The sequence below is a fragment of the Rhinatrema bivittatum genome, chromosome 18 (assembly GCF_901001135.1).
Source record: "Rhinatrema bivittatum chromosome 18, aRhiBiv1.1, whole genome shotgun sequence".
NCBI classification, from domain to species: domain Eukaryota; kingdom Metazoa; phylum Chordata; class Amphibia; order Gymnophiona; family Rhinatrematidae; genus Rhinatrema; species Rhinatrema bivittatum.
In genome coordinates this window covers 34,353,779-34,375,881 of record NC_042632.1, presented here as the reverse complement: position 1 = coordinate 34,375,881, position 22,103 = coordinate 34,353,779, and the positions used below count along the sequence as shown (strand labels likewise).

Here is a 22,103-nt window from a genome sequence, read left to right as displayed (position 1 = left end):
GAATCCTCTAACGCCCTCCCCTCACCTTCCCCTCCCTTCCTCTACCTAACCCACCCGCCCGGCCCTGTCTAAACCCCCTCCTTACCTTTGTCGGGGGATTTACGCCTCCCAGAGGGAGGCGTAAATCCCCGCGCGCCAGCGGGCCGCTAGCGCGCCGGGATGCAACCTGGGGGCGGGTCCAGAGGGTGCAGCCGTGCCCCCGGACCGCCCCGGGCCGTAACCACGCCCCCGGGCCCCGCCCCCAAAACGCCGCGTGGCTCGGGCATGCCCCCGACACGCCCCCGACACGCCCCCCTCGGAAAACCCAGGGACTTACGCGAGTCCCGGGGTCTGCGCACGCCGGTAGGCCTATTGAACATAGGCGCACCGGCGCGCAGGGCCCTGCTTGCCTAAATCTGCCCGGATTTAGGTGAGCAGGGCTCTGAAAATCCACCCCTCAGTATGCAGCTCATCCGTCTAAATCTCTGGATTAGCAGTGGTTGAGCTCTTTCTTTTTGCTTCTTGTGGTTTTCTTTTCACTGATTGATGCACCCTCGGGGTTTCACGGTTGAGAGAGATGGTGCGAGCGCTGAACAGCTGGTTCCAGTTCTGTCACTTGTCTGACCTATAGTCGGATCCCGTCACCTCCCAGTGCGTTCCTCTGGCTACCTTTTAACCTTCCTCTGAGCAATGCTTTCAGGCTGGGCATTCGGTTTTAGGCTTTTACTGGCTCTTAAAGTGGGAGAATGGTGCTTTTTCTTTGACAGAGTTTTAAATTAGTTGTTTATTGACTTGTTTCTGTTTTCAGCTTGTAGACCTGCTGCTTTCCCTTTAGCAGGTGTCTTGCTTTCATTCATATTTCTGAATTCCTCTCCCCCGGCCAGTATAAAAATAAATACAGAAGACATTGAACGTTCAGTTCCATCTGTATTTACCCATAAGAACAGTCAAACAGGAGTCCCGTTTATGCATAATTAAGAAAGTGTTGACGAGACAGAAGGAAGCGATGCAGAGAGGCCAGAATCGGAGCAGGTGGGCCCCGGGCAGCTGTGCCTAAGGATGCAGGGGAGAGAGCTGGCTGCTTGCATCAGAAAATTGAGCTTATTCAAAGCCATATTTTGGTGCAAACAAAAATAAGAAACCCAAGCTGAGTAGTTTGTAATCAGCAGTGTGTGTGTGTGCTTTGTTTTTGCAAGTTGTTTACAGTGGGCAGCTGAAGCCTGGATCACAGAGGACTTATCTGCAAGTCCGAGTGACGTCATTAGAAAAATGTTTGGCCGTGCGAACCAGAGACTTAGAAAAGGCCGGGGTGACTTTAAACTTCCCTTTGCTTTCTTGGATCTCAGTAACTGGTGTGCACCTCGCTCTTGCGTGCTCGCGTCTCGCCTCTTGAGTCTGGTGGTGCTGTGGGTTTCTGAGAGACCACAGAGCTGCTTGTCTGCTTTGCCAGAGCAGAACCGTCTGGCAGTTTCTCTTTCTGTAACTTTTTTTTTTCTTTTTCGGGGGTAGACTTAATTTGCGGGCTTTTGGCAAACTTTGGAAGCCCTTTTAAGCAAGGATTTTTTACGCCAATAAACACAACGCCTGCACAGGAGCACTAGAAATTCCATGCATCATTGAAACGGACCCAGACCCAGGTGTCAATGCGCTGGCTAAACTATTGTGATCGGAGCTGTTTCGGTTGTGGTTCTTTGCCTCCTTTGTGGCTTGTACCTACTCAGTTTATTTTCGTCACTCGGTCCCTGTGTGATGAAACAAACTTATGTCGCTTAGGATGTTTTCAGTCCCATATGGACACCACTGACGGCGCCTTCCGGTTACCGTTGTCCCGGGTGATATTGGTGGTTGAGAAAGGAATGGCAGTGGCTTGGGGGGGAAACCCCTTGTTTTGAGAAGTGCTGATGGCTTTTTGGTACGGACAGATATGTATTGAGTGGGTGTTTGGGTGTAGCTTGCGCTGCAGTCAGGTGACAGGCTGGAGAAGGTTTGCCTCTCCTCCCTGCCGCCTCTGATGCCCGTTCTCCTCTTCTAGGCTCCTCACGAAAAGAGATCACCGGTCATTGGGAGTGGCTGGAGAACAACCTGCTGCAGACCCTCTCCATCTTTGACAATGAGGAGGACATTACGACCTTCGTCAAGGGCAAGATACACGTAAGGGGGGAGCTCTCCCGGGCAGGGTGGGGGGGGGGCCCAGGAACCCGGCAGCAAGGCCTTGCGTAAGGTCCAGGCCTCATCCGCTCTCCTGAAAGGCTGGGCCGCACTCTTAGACCCAAGCCACTTTCTATGTGTCTCATACTGTAGTGAGCGGGGCACTGCTGCCCTACCTCACTTTATTTAAACGTCTTTACAGTGTTCCAGCAGTTAGCAACATTTTCCTAGACTATCTGAGATGGGGGGGGGTGGATCTTGAAAAGAATAATGTGACTTTGTCTTAGCGTGAGTTGAAATAATTTTTAGATACTTTCCAAGCTGCTGTTCCCCTTTGCTGCTCCGTGGCAGAACCTGCCACGGTTCCTTCCCCATGGGATGCAGTGCTCAGAGCACCGCTGCAGCTTCCCCCTCCAGATTCTTTTCTTCTTCGCAGGGGATCATAGCGGAAGAGAACAAGAACCTGCAGCCCAGGGATGAGGAGGACCCGGGCAAGTTCAAGGAGGCCGAGCTGAAGATGCGCAAACAGTTTGGGATGCCCGAGGTGGAGAAACTGGTGAACTACTATTCCTGCAGCTACTGGAAGGGGCGGGTCCCCCGGCAGGGCTGGCTTTACCTCACTGTCAATCATCTCTGCTTCTACTCCTTCCTGCTGGGAAAAGAAGGTAAGGGGGCAGCCGGCCGCACTTCACAGCTCATTTCAACAATCCCCTTTGCACGTCGTGCCTTTACGAGCTGCATGGATGGTAAAATGCTTTGATTTTGCTTTTGGCCTGACAGTTTTTCAACCTCTCTTAAAACATAGCCCAGCCATCACAGTAACAGTCCTCTGCCAGAAGCCACAGACCACGGCTCCTGCGCCCTCTGGCCATTTATGGGTTGCCGTTTTACAGCGATTGGCGCTTCCCTTCCACCTGGAGGCTGTGAATGCTGCTTGCAAAGCATTCCCGGTCTTGGCTGGCTCGGGAGCCGAAGCAGGGGTCCTGGGATCAAATGTAGGTCGTCTCACTGCCACTGGGCCGAGCCACGCTAGTGTATCCTTAAAGGCTGAGAGTCCTGCTTTTTATCATCTGCCACATATCCTGGGCTTGTGCTTGAAGCCTGATTTAGGAGTGGGGGAAGGAAGCAAGACGATAGGAGAGATAAACATAAAAAGTGCCAGGCTGGGTCAGACCAAGATCTATCGAGCCCAATATCCTGTCTCTGACTGCTGCCAATCCCGATCCCTAGGAAGTTCCCGGCAGATCCCAAAGAGTAAAGCCCCACTCCCACGGATAAGCATTGGCATTACCTAAGTCTTCCTGGTTAATACCTGTTTATGTATTTTTCCTTCCAGGAACTTGTCCAAACCTTTTTAAAACCAGCTATGCTTGATGCTTTAGCCACATCTTTCGACAACAGATTCCATAGCTTAATTGTGCATTGAATGAAAAAATCCTTTCTCTAGCTTGTTTTAAATCTGCTGCCAGTAGGCTTCATGGAGGGTCCTCTAGTGTTTGTACTATCTGAAAGAGTAAATGACCGTTCCCTGTTTATCTGTTCCACCCCACCAGCGATTTGATAAACCTTAACATATCCCCTCTCAGTTGTCTCTTCTCCATGTTGGAGCCCTAATCCGTTTAGCTTTGCTTCTTTTTAAGGAAGCTGTTCTATCCCCTTTGTTATTTTTATTGCCTCTCTCTGTACGCTTCTGGTTCTACTATATCTTTTTTTTGGAGATGGGGTGACCAGAACTGAATGCAAGACTCAAGGTGCAGTTGTACCAGTAACTTTTAGGTGCAGTCACCATTTCTTCAGAGGGGAAATATCCAGACACATCCCAGCTCTCCTGGGATCTGTGCACCCAGTTAAAGTGCTTTACTGGCAGTGAGAGTCCATGCAGTGAAATGTAGAGGTCAGGGTGAGTCTGTCAGGAGCTGACATCATCAGACTGAAAGGCAGCCATTGTCAGGGAAGAACGTACCAGTCTTCTTTACCTGTGCACATTAAAAATAGGATTCCTAAGCAGTGCCGGCCGAGTATTTGAATGTGAACAGTGGAACACAGAGGCTCAAGGTCTTATTTTTTCAGTGTGACTCATCGTCTGAGGGATGGTGATCATAAACTGTATCTTCCTGGAATGCTGGTGTTCCCCAGCTTTGGAAGGTCCAGAAACGCTGTGCAAAGGAGCTTCGCAGCTTTTTTTTCCCTCTTGTTCCTCCTTTCAGGCTTGCAGCTCACTCACAGCTAGTCCTCATCTCTAACCTCTCTCCCAGGTATCTGGCATTGTGGGAACAATCCTCTGACCAAGAGCCGTGACTCCCCCCTCCCCCCCGGGACCCTCCATATACCCTTGCACCAGCCAATTGATGCTGCTTCTAAGGAATAGGTGGGACGCTCGTCCCTTTCCCCCCCATGAGAGGCGGCTCCTTTCAGCTTCCAAAACGGAGACTGAGTTCATTCACAGCTACCTGGGGGGATTCTTTCCCCTGTTTTCTACATTCTTCCACCTCATTTAGCCCCGTCTTCAGAGTGACAGTCCTCGCCGGGGACCGAGGACCCGGGATGCTTCTGGAACCCTGAAATCATTGGCCCTAAAATCCGGCCACTGGGTGTCCTTGAGGCCCGATGACTGGGGGCTCCCTCTTTCCCCTCCCACCCTGGGTCGTTGAACATTGCCTCTGCTGCGTCCTCAGCCTGGGGGGGGCTGTGCAGCCCCCGTCACTGAGCCACCAGGCCGCTCCTATGCCTTTCATTCTTAACTGAGGTTTAGAGCACCTCCATTCACTGTGTTTTGTTATCCCGCCGGGGAAGTAATGAAAGGAGCCGGTGATCCTTCTGCATTTGTTCCGCATCTTTTCCAGGTCATGACCGTCTTGTCCGAAGCTGTTTTTGCTCTTGCCTTTCTTTTCCTGGTATAACGCGTGATTTTTGCGTACATCGTCTGCACAAACCTCTCTTGGCAAGCAATTCCCAGTCAGATCCTCCTAACTTGTGACCTGCTGATGGAGTCTCTCATGCTTGTGCCTCAAGTTATCGTGTTTTGGCAGAAATCTTCCTTAGTCCTGGTTTCCATCTACATTTTGCAGAAGGGGGCGAAGAATTCTGGTGTAGATTGAGCCCCGAGTGGCAAATGGGTAAAAGGGAGATGCATCTAGAAGGTGCATTCTTGCCAGAAAATTACACAAGACTAACAAAAAAAAAAAAAGCTTGATATTATTGATACTATTTTACAGTAAAACAAATGCTTTTATAGCATTTTGAGCTTACAAAAAGAGAACGTTTCATGAACGGTAACGATGACACAAGGGAGGCCTGAAAAAGACCTGTTAGAGCTTTAACTATATCATATAACTAAAGTCAGATCAAGGCAGCACATTATCTGGCAGTATCAGGTGTCTAAAACAATCCGGAAAACAACCCCGTCTGGCATTACTGATATGCATGAAACATCTTGGGGGTTTTGCTTTGTTTTCCACCTATGCAGAAGTTTGCTGTGTCCCCAGTTCAAAGCCCTACTTGGAGATCCAGGGAGTCCTCCAGTGTACGACCCCCATATGTGCTTGCACAGGATATTGGGACACCCCCTCGTTCTCCCCCCGCCCCTTGCTTATTCTCTTGAATCTGCAGAGCAGCACAGTGTCTCCTCTCTCCAGGCTCTTGATATCCCACCGACTTTCTTTGTGATGGAGTTTTCTTCGGTAATTCCCTTGCAGTGACCCTGATCGTGCAGTGGCTGGATGTGACCCAGCTGGAGAAGAACGCTACCTTGCTGTTCCCAGAATGCATCAAGGTGAGCACCCGGGACAGCGAGCTCTACTTCTCCATGTTCCTGAGCATCAACGAGACCTTCAAGTTGATGGAGCAACTGGCAAACATCGCTATGAGGCAACTACTGGACAACGAGGGCTTCCTTGAAGACAAGTCCCTCCCCAAGTCCAGCCGGCCTCACAAGAACATCTCTGCCCTCAAGAGGTGGGTATGTTTTCCTGGGATTGCACTGCTTTTCAAGACTGCAGCCACCAGGAAGGTCAATGGGGCTGACTTGTTTTTCTGGTATATTGTATTCCCTCTCCCTTCTCTGTCATAAAGCTTGGCACCACTGTTGAGTGGCTCCTTCACTGCCCTGCACGAAGTATCTTTTCCCTTTACCAAATATTTTTAGTTTTATCTCCCTAATGTAGCCAAGATCCACCTCTTTCCTTTCTCTTCTTTGACCTTTTCTGACCTCCTCCACTGCCCATTCGCAGTCCTTTCTGAATGCAGTGGCAAGAATTACTGTGTTGGTCCACAAATCTGTTTCTGCTGATTTCATAATCTCTGCATTAAATATAAACTCCTTCTCTCTTCTGTTTTTCCGTACTCTGTCCTCGTTTCTCATTATCCCCCTTTTTTATGTTAAATGTGTTTATTGAAGGAAGGAAGAAAGCAAGCAGGGCACTTCCTTGTATCACACCAACACACAGACAGGAACATGAATGAGTTTTAACATTGTAATCCCCAAAATAAACTCCAGTTACCCCCTCCCCTTCCCCTTGTCGTGAAATATTTACCATTGGCAGTCACTAAAATATCAGTAGACATGACCGATAGGTCCAGGACATATCTAACAAAATGAGCCATCCACATGGACATCATTAAGGGCAAGATGAATGCATGTGTCCAGTAGGTTTAAGAAATCTTTCTTTTTCCAAAAGCCGCCTCCTTTGCTGAGATATTTCTCCATAGCTAGCGAATGATGTAGTGCATTGCTCCGTTGTGTCAGAAGGGGAGGGGCTGTATATATATATCTTTGCTAATGGCCAAGCCTTCCTCAGCCAGTGTTTCTGATGTTCCTGTTCAAACCCGGATCAGTCCGGACTCCTGGATTTTTGCCTCCCTTCCAGCAGATGGAGACAGAGAAAGTTTCACTGACACTGGCATGTATCCTAGTGGGCCACCTGCAGTCCCTCAGTATTTCTCTGTCTCCAGTAGATGGTAGAGGTGCAATCCCTGCAGTCCAAAAAAAAAAAAGGGGTTAAGGAGCTTCTTTGAGGAATTGCTCCCAGGATGTTGCTAGGCCCTGGTGGGGCTGTCCCTCCTGGTTCTGAGGTGGATGAGCAGGGGGGTGTCTTTTTGCCGCTGGTGGAGCCAGTTCCCTCCCCTGCAGGAGAACCTTTGGAGTCCCGCAGCTCTTCTGCCACACAGGGAAGTACCCCTTGTTTGTTTTCCTTCTTGGGTGAGTTTTATTAAAGTTTAAAAAAAATAAATAAAAGAAGAGCTGAAGGAAGCCGGCAGTGTTATGGCAGCCGGGGAGGCAGTGGGTGGAGCCTAAGTGCTCGACTGCTGCTGGGACAGGAGTTCTCGGATGGCGGGGCTTGTTGGCCACGTGGTCAGGCCTTCTTTGTCGGCACCAGGCGGTGTGTTTTTTTTTCTGCAGTCGGATGGCGTTTGGCAGTGCCTGCCGCTCACACAGCGATGCGCGTGCGAGGCTTTCCCACTCCGGGCTTTGCTCCCGCTGCCTGTCTGTCTGGAGAGAGCGAATCAGAGCCGGCAGTGGCAAACCAAGCAGAAGGCAGGTGCAGGAGCGCCTCTGAAGATGGCACCCTGCTCCCCAATCATAAACAATAACAATATCATCAAGAAACAGCAACGTAACAGCACTATACATCTTATCCCGCAGCATATTGTACATAATATTATACACAATGCATGGTTCCCCCCCCCTTCATGCTACACATAAAGAGTAATATTAATACTGCCAAGCCACAGCTACAATGGATGTAAGAATATTAGATTAGACAAAAGGTCCAGGTAAAGCAATTACTGCAATAGATGAATACCACGGATCAGGCCAGAGGCCCACCTTGCTTGAGGGGGAGAGTCTGCTCGTATTTCTATTGTATATAGGCTGAAGAGCTGCTCAGGATTTCAGGTTTGTTCTCCTGGTTTGGAGTTGCAAAGAAAAGATTTTTTCCAGGGCGGGCTTCCGCCTTTTCTCCTGCTCCTTGTGAGAGGTTTGTTTTCTATTTCATTAGGATTGTTATGACATGAATATTGGCTTGGGTACCGATCAATACTGAGGGACTGCAGGTGGCACCCCAGGTTATATGCCGGTGTCAGCGAAACATTGTCTCCATCTGCTGGAAGGGAGGCAAAAATCCAGGAGTCTGGACTGATCTGGGAAATGAACAGGAACTTCAGAAACACTGGCTGAAGAAGGCTTGGCCATTAGCATAGGTATCTACAGCTCCTGACACAACAGAGCAATGCACTGCGTTTGCTCCTCAGCTTACCTTTTCAGTTCTACAAAAAACGATCATTAAAAAGTATGAAAAAACCAAAGACCAAGAGGACTGTGGTCATTAGTTTATTTGTAGATGCCAGATGTCCGTCACGGATACACACACTGCCTGCTATTAATGCTTGGGCCCGGCCCATGACTACTTCAACTCCTGTAGCTGTGGTCCGATGTCTCCTAGGGCACACCAGTACTGTGCCTGCAAGATACAGGCCCTAAGGAAGGCGCTGGCAGATAAGAGCCTGAAGCCCTGGCACAAGGTTGAGCAGTGGAGCCACTCTTTGTCCAGGAGTGAGGCATCGTTGGCTTCTCAGCGCGAGAAATTGACTCAAACTCTGTGGATTCCTAAAGACATGTACACAAAGGGGGACAGGCTCTTCATTCCTTGATCTGTAAGAGAGCCCTCGCATAGTGTTCAAAGAGAACTCACCCTCATCATCGAGCATCTCAGTTGTTTGTGTCCTTTAATCCCAATATTTATTTATTTGTTTGTTTGTATATACCGACATTCAAACATGGGTATCACATCGCTTTACATGAGTGATGTAATGTGACAGCGGTCATATTGTCTTTACATTGTAGCAATTGTAACATTGTTAAACTTTTCACTTAAATGTAAGTTTCACAGTTATAACATTTTAACAAAACATTGACTGACAAACGCTATTTAGTTTCTTGGCATTATCGTTGTAATAGCTGACGTTTTCAAGATTGAGGGAACCTTTGTTGGTGGTGTTCAGGGGTTCTCTTGGTGGGTTAGAGGGCTGGTTGCTTGGGGTAGGAGCTCGGTAGTGTGGGTTAATTGTTGTCAGGATACGCTTTGCAGAAGAGCCAGGTTTTTAAGGCTTTCTTGAAGTTCTGTGAAGAGGGCTCCATTCTGAGTGTTGCTGGTAGTTTGTTCCACAGTGTGGGGCCTGCTATGGAAATTGCGCGTTCTCGCGTAGAGGTGAGGTGTGCCTGTTTGATTGAAGGGACGGTTAGGAGTCCACTGTTTTTAGAACGCAGGTTTCTTTGAGAGTTGTATGGATGAAGGGTGTTCTCTAACCAGTCAGTCTTTTCGGTGTTGAGGGATTTGTGCATGAGAGTGAGGGTTTTATATTGAATTCTGTGGGTTATGGGGAGCCAGTGGAGGTCTTTCAGTATGGGGGTGATGTGAGTGGAACACTTGCTGTTTGTGAGGGATCTGGCTGTCGCATTTTGAAGTAGCTGGAGTGACTTGAGGGTGGAGGCAGGGAGTCCGAGGAGAATGGAGTTACAATAGTCAAGTTTAGATCGGATGAGGGCCTGGAGTATTGACCGGTAGTCTTGTGTGTGTAGTAGGGGTTTGATTTTTTTGAGGACTTGTAGTTTGAAATAGCCCTCCTTTATTATTGTGTTTATGAAGGTTTGCAGGTTGAGCTCGGAGTCTAGTGTGATGCCTAGGTCTCTTGCGGTTGTGACAAATTGGCTTTGGCTTTGGGAGGAAGTGAGATCTTGGATATTCCATGTAGGAGGTTTGTTAGAGATGTGTAGGATTTCTGTTTTGGAGTGGTTAAGGGTGAGTGATATTTGTGATAGGAGTATTTTTATTTGAGTCAGGATGGAGTTCCATTGAGTGAGGGTGTTCTGTATGTCTTCCTTCGTGGGATTGTGAAGGACAGTTGATAAAGGAACTCTGTCAAATTGACTAGCAGACCATATAGTGCACTATTAAGTGCTCGTTGCCTTAAATATTTCAGACTTCGTCAAAGTTCATCAGATGCCAGCCATGGTAACTTCAGTGGCTCATTTAAGGACCATGTTCATTGAAGACATTTGCAAAGCTGCTAATTGATCATCTGTTCACACTCATCCTACTACTGTCTGGACAGCATGTCCTGAGGATGGACAAGCAGTTCAGTGCAGTCTGTTCACCCAGTAATCCACTGTCCAGCTGGTGGGGCCAATTTGTCTGTTGGTATTGCTCCGCTGTACAACCCTCATCTTGGGACTCACCAGGCTTTGTGACTAATTCATACCTGCTTGTCAAAGTAGATAGCAAGTTTGCTTACCTGTAAACGGGGTTCTCCATAGACAGCAGGGTGAATTAGCCATACATGTTTCTCTCCCACTTCCCTGGGGAGTTGACTTACCTCACTATAGCTTTAAGCTCTGGAAGAGACCGAGGAGCTCACAAGGAAGTGCATCTGCAAGAACTCTCTTTGCTGAGAACTGGGTCTGTGTTGGTGCTGTTGGATGACTTCATCCTGGTATTTATAGAGAACCCTGTTTACAGGCAAGCAAGCTTGCTATCCATGTTTCTTATATAGTGCTCTGTACATTACCACTGTTATGTTAAATAATGATAAATCTGCATTGTACTCTTAGTGAACAGGCATGACTATAAAATATAACCCATGTCTTGAACTTGAGAAACTCTATTTTTCATTCTTAAGTAAATACTTTTAAGAGGAATTTATTCAAATTCTGATGCTGATGATTCCTATAACCTAATACTTTACTACTTTAGCAATTCCTGGCCAGTTTTGCCAAAGGTTTGGTGACTTTGCTTCTATTTTGTAGTGTTAGTCACCAAGGTGTAATTGAAACACCTACAGAGATGTCTCTCTTCCCTCTGGTCTCCAATTTACAAATCTCTAACTTCTTTTATGTCCCTCTTTGATTGACTAGAGACTTAGATGCTCGAGCCAAAAATGAACGTTACCGGGCAACCTTCCGATTGCCAAAAGATGAACGCCTAGACGGACACACAGACTGCACACTGTGGACTCCATTTGCTAAGATGCACATTCCAGGACAGATGTTTGTCTCCAATAATTACATCTGCTTTGCCAGCAAAGAGGAGGATGCATGTCATCTGATCATCCCCCTCAGGGAGGTGAGGAGCTCTTTAGTTTTCCAGCAGGCAGTGGAAACTCTTAATCTTCCCATTTAAAGTTAGTGTTACTAAATATTGCCTTCATCTTTTGCTTTATTGGCTGTTGATGAACAATTGTCTGTAATCTCTGGCCTGTGATATCTCAGTTCCTATCTCCATTCACAAGCCTCTTCTCCCCCTTGTGTTTCTGAATAAAACCTTCTAGCATGAGAAATTCTTCCCCTACCAAGATGTGTCCTGGGACAGGAAATGGATGCATAGCATATGGTACTGATCAGCTTCAGGAATGGCAGCACTCACATGGCAAAGTTAGTTTTGGGGTATAGGAACCTGTTACCTCAGTTTCAGTGAGATGCTAAAGGGGTCTTGATGTCAGCCTGACAACCTTCTAACTGGACTTTTGAGGTCCTTGTTGAGGTGAATAAGTTGACTATTAACTGAAGTGTTATGTCTTGTAAAATCCTTAGAACATTTTGTGGACCAAACATTTGGCTAGAAAACAATTAGTAAAGCTTTAATTGGACAAAAAGCATATTATACAGCTTAAGGCTTAAGTCTGATTCAAGCCCTAAGTTAAGCTGGTGCTGCCGTGGTGTCTGAGTGAGATTGGAAGAGTGACTGGCAGCAGTAAATGCTGAAGTCTTCAAGGAGGCCAGGAGCATGATGACTGGCTTCCCAAACCTGTCCTGCTGACCCCACAGCTAGCCACATTTTTTTTTTGACCTGGCAGTTTTTCTGATCTTGTTGACTTCAAGTTCAGTTGGAACATGGGCTAAGGTGTGGCACTATGAGCCTTCATTTACAACTATCCAGAGATTTTTCTCATGTTTGCTTTTCTTCCCTCGACTCGCCCAGCCCAGTCTTGCACCAACAGTCCTTGACTGGGGGCCATGCACCAGGTACGTTTTGGAACTGTGCAATGGTGGACCTTAATTCTAGCCACTAGATGTCGTCATTGCTTGATGAGTGAGATTCCCTCCTCCGGGAGCTGTAAACACTGCCTCTGGAGCATCTCCAGCCACAGCTGGTCCGGGGAACTGAGTCCAGATCCCTGAGCCATTGGGCTGATCCTGCCCATAGAGTATTCTGGGTGTTCCCATGATTATGCATAAGATAAATGTACATATACGAGCTCTCCAATGTATGCAGATTTATTTTACTGTATTTGGGAAGCCCGGGGCTAATGGCTAATTCTGCTCCAACACACACAAAGATGTCCCCATCTGAAGGAAACGAGTATGCCTTTCACCTACTTTTGTGCTGGCCTTCTTGTGAAATCTCCAGGAAGCAGAGAAGCTCCAGTTTCCCCATGAGAGATGGGAACCTGGTTGTGTACATAAATGCTGGAAGTGGGATGCAGGGGGGGTTAGCAGTGATCCCTCTTCAGGCCTCTCTTTTATCTCAGGTAACGATCGTGGAGAAAGCAGACAGCTCCAGTGTCCTTCCCAGCCCCCTCTCTATTAGCACCAAGAGCAAAATGACCTTCCTCTTTGCCAACCTGAGGGATCGCAACTTCCTGGTGCAGAGAATATCGGACTTCCTGCAGAGAACCTCCGCCAAGAAATCGAGCGAAGACTGGGCAGCTGGAAAGCAGGAGGCAGAGCGGAGGACGAGTGTCGGTGATGCTGGATACGAGGTATAAGGGGCAGCCCCCAGAGAGAAACCTGATCTGCTTTTGGCATGGTCTGTTTCAAGCTTTTGGCTCCAAGAGGCTGAGACATCCGTTTTAATAACCAGAATGATGGAACTGTTGACCGTGTCCAGTTGACCGTGTCCAGTTATCCCCGACAGCAAGATCTTGTTCAGCTTTAATTTTTGCAGACCACCCACCTCCTCCGCTGGCTTCATCTTTTTCTTCCCCCCCCCCCCCCCCTGTTATTTAGGGAATTCTTAATGTGCCTTCCTGCAGCCCGTCTGCCTCCAGCCCCAGCCAGGCCATCGGTAACCAGCTGGACAGCTTCTGCAGCGGAGATGCACCAACCGCCTCCCAGGGGCTGCTCAAACTCTTTCCACAAAACATGCCCGTGGACCTGGGACCCAAAGCGGTAAGATGATGGGGGGGGCAGGGGCAGGATCGCGCTCCCTTCACCCACCCCAGGGCTGTCCCTTATGAATTGTTGATATCCTGTGTAACGTGAGCGCTTCTCACTGTGAGTGGCAGCCGCAGAGGCGTTTCAGTTCCCCACTGCTCCTGGTCAGCCTTGGCCAGGAGAAACGTTCGGGAGATGGGGGGGCAGTAAGATGAGAGCAGCAGAATGAAGTACGTAATAGAGCGAGATGGATTTTTCACTTCAGACACTTCCTTCCTGTAGGGGAGCATGCAAAGAGTTTACAAACATTCAGGTCTATCCTGTAAAGTGCGGCCGCGTTTACCCTGCTCCTAAGCCGCTTTTTACTCACCTTCCGGCCGCGTTAGCCCTTCCTGCGATCCCGAATCCCCTTTAACCTACTCCTACCGCGTCCTAAATTCCCCGGGCAACCCCTTCCGCACGCGGCATGTATATTGCATGCAAACGAGCGAATTAGCTATTCCCTAGCATCCCGTAACCCGCGCCCCGACTATCGCTAGTTTTCCCTGCAGTTTTGTCGCGCGTTTAACCTGCAAACTTACTGCCTACCCTGACCCCTGCGGTAGAGGCAGGGGTAAGGGTAGATGGCAAGCTTTCCCCCAGCCCCCGCTCACCTGCCCCGGCCGCGATCGTGGGTGCCGGTCTCCGTGGCAGCCCCAGTCCTCTCCCCTGCTCCCGAAGCAAAAAAAAAAAAAGCGAAAAAAAACGTTGCAGCCCCCCTCCGATGTCCGGACTGGGGCTGCCACGGAGACCGCTTTCCGGACTGGGGCTGCCACGGAGACCGCTTTCCCCCGTGCAAGTAAGTTGCTTCGCCGCTTCAGTTCTTCCCTCCTCCCGGAGCTGCTTTTTCAGCCTTGCTCCGGGAGGAGGGGAGAATAGACACTAGCGGCGAAGTGAAAAAAAAACCAAAAGCAATTTTGGTTTTTTTTTTCCAAAAGCGACGATACCTTCTTGGCCAGACGGCTGCAAAAGTGGGTCAGGTCCGGGCTGACAGCGGCGAAGCAACTTACGGCGAAGCAACTTGCTTAGGCCCGCGGCGAAGCAACTTACGGCGAAGCAACTCTTAGGCCCGCGACAATTTTGGTTTTTTTCCAAAAGCGACTTACTTTTGGGATCTGTCAAGATCCCAAAAGTAAGTCGTTTTTGGACGCCTGCACAACTTACTTTTTTTTTTTTGCAGCCATCAGCGATCGTGGCTCCTGTAGCTCCTCCGGAGGAAGATGGCCGCCTGCACGGGGGAAAGCGTGCAATTGGCCGCTGAAGACGTGACGTCACGGGATGTGACGTCACGTCTTCAGCGGCCAATTGCACGCTTTCCCCCGTGCAGGCGGCCATCTTCCTCCAGAGGAGCTACGGGAGCCACGATCGCTGATGGCTGCAAAAAAAAAAAAGTAAGTTGTGCAGGCGTCCAAAAACGACTTACTTTTGGGATCTTGACAGATCCCAAAAGTAAGTCGCTTTTGGAAAAAAACCAAAATTGTCACGGGCCTAAGAGTTGCTTCGCCGTAAGTTGCTTCGCCGCGGGCCTAAGCAAGTTGCTTCGCCATAAGTTGCTTCGCTGCTGTCAGCCCGGACCCGACCCGACTTACCTTCTTGGCCGGACGGCTGCAAAAGTATCGTGGCTCCCCTTTTTTTTTTTTGCTTCGCTGCTGTCAGTCTGTTCTCCCCTCCTCCCGGAGCAAGGCTGCTTTTCGCGCCCTGCTTCAGGAGGAGGGGAGAGAGATGACAGCGGCGAAGCAACTTACTTTTGCATCTGATCGGACCCGACTTCCTGGTATCTGTCATTTCAAATGACATTTGAAATGACAGATACCAGCGTGGCGTGAAGCATTAGGCCCGCGCACCCAGGATACTGTATAGGCGCTCTATCCAGTAAAATGGGTTGCGCGGGCCTAACGCTTCACGGACCGTTCTTAGACGCTGCTTACATTTGCATGAAATTAGAGTTCAGGATCGAGCGGTAGGTGAGCTGCACTGTGCGTGCGGCAACCGCGGGTGCCGCAGGCACTAATGCAGCTCTTCCTACCGCTCGGTACTGGATAGACCCGATTGTGGGGTAAATAACCAAAAATGCCTGCACTGGTGCAAACGTCTGCCCAGTGGTTTTACTTGGATGATTGCCTTTCTCCGCCCGCCTCCCAGGGAGGCCTCTGCAGCACGTGAATAAAAGTATGCGGGCTGTGGAAAACTGCACATGCTTTTACCCCCATGCAGAGCGGGCAGTAATCCGAGTCCGTTTCTGCAGGTAAAACCAGCATTTTACCCATGTGCATGCCTTTGATTCTTGCCCTCCCTGACAGTATGGATTGCCAGTGGATGTAAGGTGGCCTTCAGCTGGCGCTGTCACAGGAGCTGCTTAGCGTTTTCGTCAATGCCGCATCCTCTTCTGTTTTATGGGTCTGATTTCCAAAAGCATTTTCGCAGATTAACCCCACTATTAGGGGTTAATCTGCCCCTGGGAATAGCCCTGCAGGGCATGCTTTTCTGCAAACTCGCACTGGGGGTGGGAATAGGACTTAGGTGCATGTTTTAGCATTTTCCAAAGTGCGCGCACAGGTTAACACGCACGAGGGTAACGTTGCGCGTGGACAATTCAGCACGGGCTCGGCCCGTTAAGGCAGGATATTCAAAGCAAACTTACATAGGCCTGCTTTGAAAATCCTTGGTAGGTTGTACAAGCACATTTTACCACTGTGCGGATAGTTAGAGAATCACCCTGGCAAGTGAGTTCACAGCATCACCTCATTCACAATTGGGCTGCTCTTGCAGTATAGGCTTGTGTGGGATATCATTCTTATGTCATTAGTAGGTACCTCTTTCAAGGCACATCGGCTTGTTCTAAATTACCTAGTAGATCTATTTTAATAAAATAATAATAATAAGTTGGGGAAATGGTTTTCCCATGGATTATAATATAATGGACTGGTTCACCAGTTTTTGTCTCAAATGTTAGATTGCACACTGTGCTTCTGTCTCTCTCCTCGCTCAGGCAAAGGAGAAGATGAAGGAGGAGTCCTGGAATATTCACTTTTTTGAGTACGGCCGCGGGATGTGCATGTATCGTACGGCCAAAACCCGAGAGCTGGTGCTGAAGGGGATCCCCGAGAGCCTCCGTGGAGAACTGTGGCTCCTCTTCTCAGGTGAGGCGTTCACTCGCAGCGGGGAAGGTCAGGGCCCTGAATTTGCCCGCACGTGAAGGAGGCGGCGGTGCGTTGTGTTCAGACTATAGTCGGTTAAGGGTTGGTATCCTCTCCTCGTTAGGAGCCTGGAATGAGATGGTTACTCACCCCAGCTACTACGCGGACCTGGTGGAGAAATCCAGGGGGAAGTATAACCTGGCTACGGAGGAGATCGAAAGAGACCTGCATCGCTCCATGCCCGAGCACCCTGCCTTTCAGAACGAGCTGGGGATTGCTGCCCTCAGGAGGGTGCTCACGGCCTATGCCTTCCGAAACCCAAACATCGGGTACTGCCAGGTAATGGGGGTGGAGGTCTGGGCTGGTGTCCAGGGTGGTCAGTGATAAGATTCCTGTGCTGTCCTGAAAAACCAGGCACACAATATCTGTCATGGACTTCTACATAGTGTAGAGTCAACGTGCATGTGAAAGAATACAGCAAAGAGCGTAATAATGAGGAGTAGTGTAGCCTGCAGCCTGTCGATAGACGTTCAAGTGGAATCCGACTCTGGGGATGACGACACTTGTTTCTTGGTACCTCTGCTCTTTCTCTTAGTATCATTACAGTTTATGGAGTGAAATGTTTGTGTTGGTGAAACTTAAGCAATAGGCAGAAGCAGCCTCTATCTCAGGCTGGTCGGGTGCTTTTTCTAAGCAAAGCGAGCTATTGGATCAATTTTGTACTTCCTTTCTGTCATGTGGACTGTGCAGATCCGAGGACAACAAAGCTCTATCTCATTTTCAAAGCCACACTTGGGTACTGGTTTGCCCACTAAAGCACATGGCCCTCTAGTACCCCTATTTTAGCTCGATGACTAGTCGACATGCAGAAGAGCAGATTCACCCGTTTTCTGTCTCTCCCCTCAGGCCATGAACATTGTGACGTCGGTGCTCCTGCTGTACTGCAATGAGGAGGAGGCTTTCTGGCTGCTGGTGGCACTGTGTGAGAGGATGCTGCCAGATTACTACAACACCCGTGTGGTGGGTGAGTCCTTCAGCACCAAAAGCAAAGCTTTGTGTATTTCCTGCCGTGCAATTATTTTGAAATTAATTATTTTTGACCCGCCTGTTTCCTCCTCCTTTGTAGTGCCAGCTCAGTCAAAACTGGGGCTGGGATTTTTTTTGTCCCCCCTGTTTTTATATTCCCACCTACCCATTGATGTATCTGGTCTGGATACCGCAGTGCTAGACCTCAGCAGGGGGCCTTCCAGAGCCCTGGCCCACCAGGTGTCACCCTTGGGCAGTGCCCATGTTCAGCGCGTTTGACTGGCTATGTTCGGGACTGAATTTAAAAAAACAACTCCAGCTCCCCTCCCCTCCCCCATTGCTGCCTGGAAAAGATTTTTAGCCAGGTAAGTCCTTCCCTATCTAAAACTTACCTGGATAAAAAAAAAAAAAAAAAAAGCAGCAACACAGGGGCATTCTAAGGGCAGGGCTAAACCTGAGTTGGGTAGCGATAGCTGGCGGCATTGCTGGAGGAGCAACACGGAATGCTTAGCTGGGAGTATGGAGGCTCGCGCCCTCCCTGCTAAGGCTTGGCTTCTTTTGAGTTGGGGGAGGGGGTGGTTTGGAAATGGTTGGGAGGGGCAGGTTACTGCTGCAGATAATTCCCATTGCGAGAGGGTAGAGGAAAGGGGGACATAAGGGTGAACATTTTTTTTACAGCATAGGGGAAGTGTTTAGTTGGGAGGGGGTCAACAAGGGGCCAAGTTAGATGTTGGAGGGGGCAAGCCAAGGTTGTATTTCCACACCTCATGCCTATTCCCACAGCAGTGACATGCTAATAGCAGGCTTGTACCCTGCTCATGTACTGGAAAATGTGTAAACATTAGAACATCACTGTATCAGAAAAATGGCACTATCACCACCCAACAAAGAAGTTGCGATCACCTGAGGCATTCCCATTCCAACTGATGATAAGCTAAATGCAAGAAAACTAGATATAGCAGTAAAGGAGAAACACCAGATGTCATTGTTAATAGAAGTGTTAGTAGCAGGTGACTATTCTGTACAATGTATGGAGAGAGAGACAGAAGATCCAAGTGATGCAATCTGAGACCAAGAAAAGGTGGCAGAAAAATACTGAAATTATCCCATCTGAATTGGGTGCCACTGTCTGGATTAAAAGGAACTTCTAAGCGCACTTCGATTATGTTGCTGCTGCATATTACATCCGATGAGCCCCAGAAGGAAAGGCTCTGTGGCACAAAACAAGAAGTGAATTAGTTTGACAGACCGATCATATCCAACATGCCCTGCATCCTTCAACCAGTTCTACATGGGAGTAAAGTCTGGAGTCTATACAGGAAGAGACAGACTCGAATACAAATCCTGACCTCCAGTTGTGTTACACACTCACGTGCACAGAAACTCCCCCCAACAACAGGTGCAGAGCAGAACCAGGATGATCACTTTACAAGTCTATATTAAATAAACCACTTAAGGTAGAGCTATACAGTCACCCAAAGAAATATCCACCTGTATTAAGTGATCTTTCTAGTTCAAAAAATGATAATTTCTTAGCGTTTAGCCAGATGGACTCTGGACCATTGAGTTTATGCTTCCCTGCCAGGAGATGGAGTCCGTTTTCAAAGCTGTCGCACTAGATACACCCCTGCAGTGACCTCAGCCCTTTAGTATTTCTCCGTCTCCAGCAGATGCGGACATGCTTTCCCTATGGGGATCGCTGTATCTTTTGGAAGAAGAGATTCTCCTTTTAAGTTGGAGAAAAGATCGAGCCCTGTCTCCTGCAGTGATACCTAAATGTCCTTCCCCCAGTTGAAAATTCCTGAGGTGATTTCAGAGATCCCTCAGAGGTGTGCCTTTGTCCGGTAGCCGGTTCCTGGCGTGGACTTTGCTGCTTGAAGCAGCTGAAAGGCAGCAGGTGCAGGAAGCCGAGCGCTACGGTGACGGCCAACCTACATATTCCAATCCATTAAGAATACCAACGCTTCCTACGCTTTGCATACTGGGTCACTGTTATCAGTTCCGGGCACTGCCCTTTGGCCTAGCCACTGCCCCAAGAACATTTTCCAAGATAATAGTGATTGTGGTGGCAGCGTTGAGGAGGAATCCGGGTACACTCATACTTGGACGACTGGTTGATCCGGGCCAAATCCATGGAAGAAAGTGTCCGGGTGACCAACAGGGTGACCTCCTTGCTTCAGGAACTCGGTTGGGTAGTAAACCTGGAGAAGAGCAGTCTCAAGCCTTCCCAGTTGTAGGAATATCTGGGAGTCCGATTCGACACCAAACAGGGCAAGGTCTTTTTCCCGACCACACGGATATGGAAGTTGATGTCCCAGGTGTGTCATTTGATAAACACAATATGCCTGACGGTGTGGAGCTATCTCCATGTTCTCGGTTTGATGGTGGCAACCTTGGAAGTAGTGCCATGGGCGAGAGCACACATGTGCCTACTTCAACGCTCCCTGTTGTCACATTGGGCCCCGCAGTCTCAATACTATTTGATTCGGCTCCACTTATAGATGGGAGTCTGCTGTCACGTCAAATGGTGGTTGCAGGAGGCTCATCTGAGTAGGGGGTGTCCCTGTCCTCCCCGATCTGGCTGGTACTTACAATGGACGTGAGTTTCCGGGGTTGGGGAGCTCACCGTCAGGACTTTGGACAGAGGAAGAGGCCCTCTGGAACATTAATCGCCTGGAAGCCCTGGCAGTGAGGCTGGTGTGCTTGCAGTTCAGCCTCAGACTCCAGGATCAAGCGGTCCACATAATGTTGGACAACGCAATGGTGGTAGCCTACATCATCCGCCAGGGAGGAACCAAGAGCCAGCAGGTGTCTCAGGAGATAGACCTCCTTATGGAATGAGCAGAAATAAATCTACAGACTTTCTCAGCCTCCCGCATCGCAGAAAAAGATAAAGTCAGAGCAGACTTTCTAAGCAGGGAGAGTCTGGATCCAGGAAAGTGGGTGTTGTCGGCTGAAGCCTTTCAACTGATAGTAGATCACTGGGGTCTCCTGTCCATCGACCTGCTGGCTGCATCTCACAATGTGAAGGTTTCCCAATTCTTCAGTTGCAGAAGAGATTATCGGTCCCTGGGGATTGACGCTCTCGTTCAGACCTGGCTGGAAGAAGAGTTGCTATACACCTTCTCTCTGTGGTCTCTGCTGGGGCAGGGTCATTCGCAGAATCGAGCACCACAGGGGATTAGTCCTACTAGTAGCTCCAGATTGGCCCAGGCGTTCGTGATATGCGGACATGCAGAGACTCCTGGTGGAGACCCCCCTGTGCCTCCCACCGCACAGGGACCCACTGTAGCAGGGACCTGGTCCTTCATGAGGATCTGACTCGATTCTGTCTTACGGTCTGGCCCATGAGAGGGCTCGCCTGATGAAGCGAGGATATTCTGCGGTGGTAATTGCCACCTTGCTCCGCGCTCGGAACTTCTCTATATTCCTAGCGTATGTGTGGGTCCGTAGAGCATTTGATGCCTGGTGCAAGGAGCGCAGCGTCCCCCCTCGGGTGGTCAAAATTCCACTTTTTCTGCAATTTTTGCAGGATGGCTTGATTAAAGGTTTGGATCTTAACACCTTGAAGGTGCAGGTAGCAGATCTCTTCTGTTTCAGGGGCGAGGTGAACGGAACCTCTCTGTCGGCTCATCCGGATGTGGCCTGTTTTCTGAAAGGGGTGAAGCCCTTTCAGCCACCCCTACAGTGCCCGATTCCCTTGTGGAATCTTAACCTAGTATTGAAATTTTTGGCAGGGCCCTCCTTTCGACCGCTATGCGGTCTTTCCTTGTGTTTATTAACCTTGAAAACAGTGTTCCTGGTGGCTGTATGCTCAGCGCATCGCATCTCTGAACTGCAGGCATTGTCGTGTCGGGAACCGTTCCTCCGGATAACTGCAGGAGCATTACAGCTTGGTACCGTTCCATCCTTCTTGGCCAAGGTAGTCTTGGAGTTTCATTTGAATCAGTCCATTTTGTTGCCTTCCTTAGATAAGCACAGGGACGTGGAAGAATACCACCTCCTCCGTCATTTGAATGTCGGTAAACTTTTGGTGCGGTAGCTGGAAGTTTCAGAACTGGTCCAGTGGAAGGAAGCAGGGTGAACCAGCTTCACAGGCTACCATAGCTTGCTAGATTAAGGAGGTGGTCACAGGAGCCTATGGGGAAGCAGGAAAGCCATTACCTTTTCAAGTTAAAGCTCATACCACCAGGGCTCAGGCAGTCTCATGGGTGGGAGTTAGATTGCTTTCCCATGTTGATATCTGCCGAGCGGCGACATGGTCCTCCTTGAACACTTTCTCCAGGTTCTATTGCCTGGATGTACAGGCCTGAAAAAATGCAGCCTTTGCAAGGGCGATGTTAACCGGACCGTCGGCACCCTCCCACCACGATCTGGCTATGTGCTAGGAAATGGAGAAATTACTTACCTGATAATTTTGTTTTCCTTAGTGTTGACAGATGGACTCAGCATCCTGCCCACGGCTGCTCAAGAACAGTGCCAAGGATTCGCCCGTAGAGTGGATATTGATTCCAAGAGATTATGTTAAGCCGTCATCCAGTTCCTAGATCAGTGCATCTATAATCTTATTGGGGTTCAGTATTTATGTTACGGTTATCAATTTTAATCAAGTTTTTTTGATAGTACAT

At 49.1% G+C, this 22,103-nt stretch overlaps 1 protein-coding gene across 2 annotated transcripts in view; it reads left to right on the top strand.

Moving 5' to 3' along the window:
• TBC1D9B (TBC1 domain family member 9B) overlaps positions 1-22,103 on the top strand; it is a 56,479-nt gene that overhangs the window by 5,896 nt on the left and 28,480 nt on the right. For both annotated transcript variants that reach the window (XM_029583250.1, XM_029583249.1), the window contains exons 3-11: positions 2,012-2,130; positions 2,564-2,792; positions 5,823-6,081; positions 11,036-11,243; positions 12,649-12,879; positions 13,127-13,288; positions 16,302-16,452; positions 16,574-16,788; positions 17,356-17,473. In XM_029583250.1, the coding sequence (XP_029439110.1) occupies positions 2,012-2,130; positions 2,564-2,792; positions 5,823-6,081; positions 11,036-11,243; positions 12,649-12,879; positions 13,127-13,288; positions 16,302-16,452; positions 16,574-16,788; positions 17,356-17,473 (1,692 nt within the window). The remainder of the gene's footprint in view (positions 1-2,011; positions 2,131-2,563; positions 2,793-5,822; positions 6,082-11,035; positions 11,244-12,648; positions 12,880-13,126; positions 13,289-16,301; positions 16,453-16,573; positions 16,789-17,355; positions 17,474-22,103) is intronic.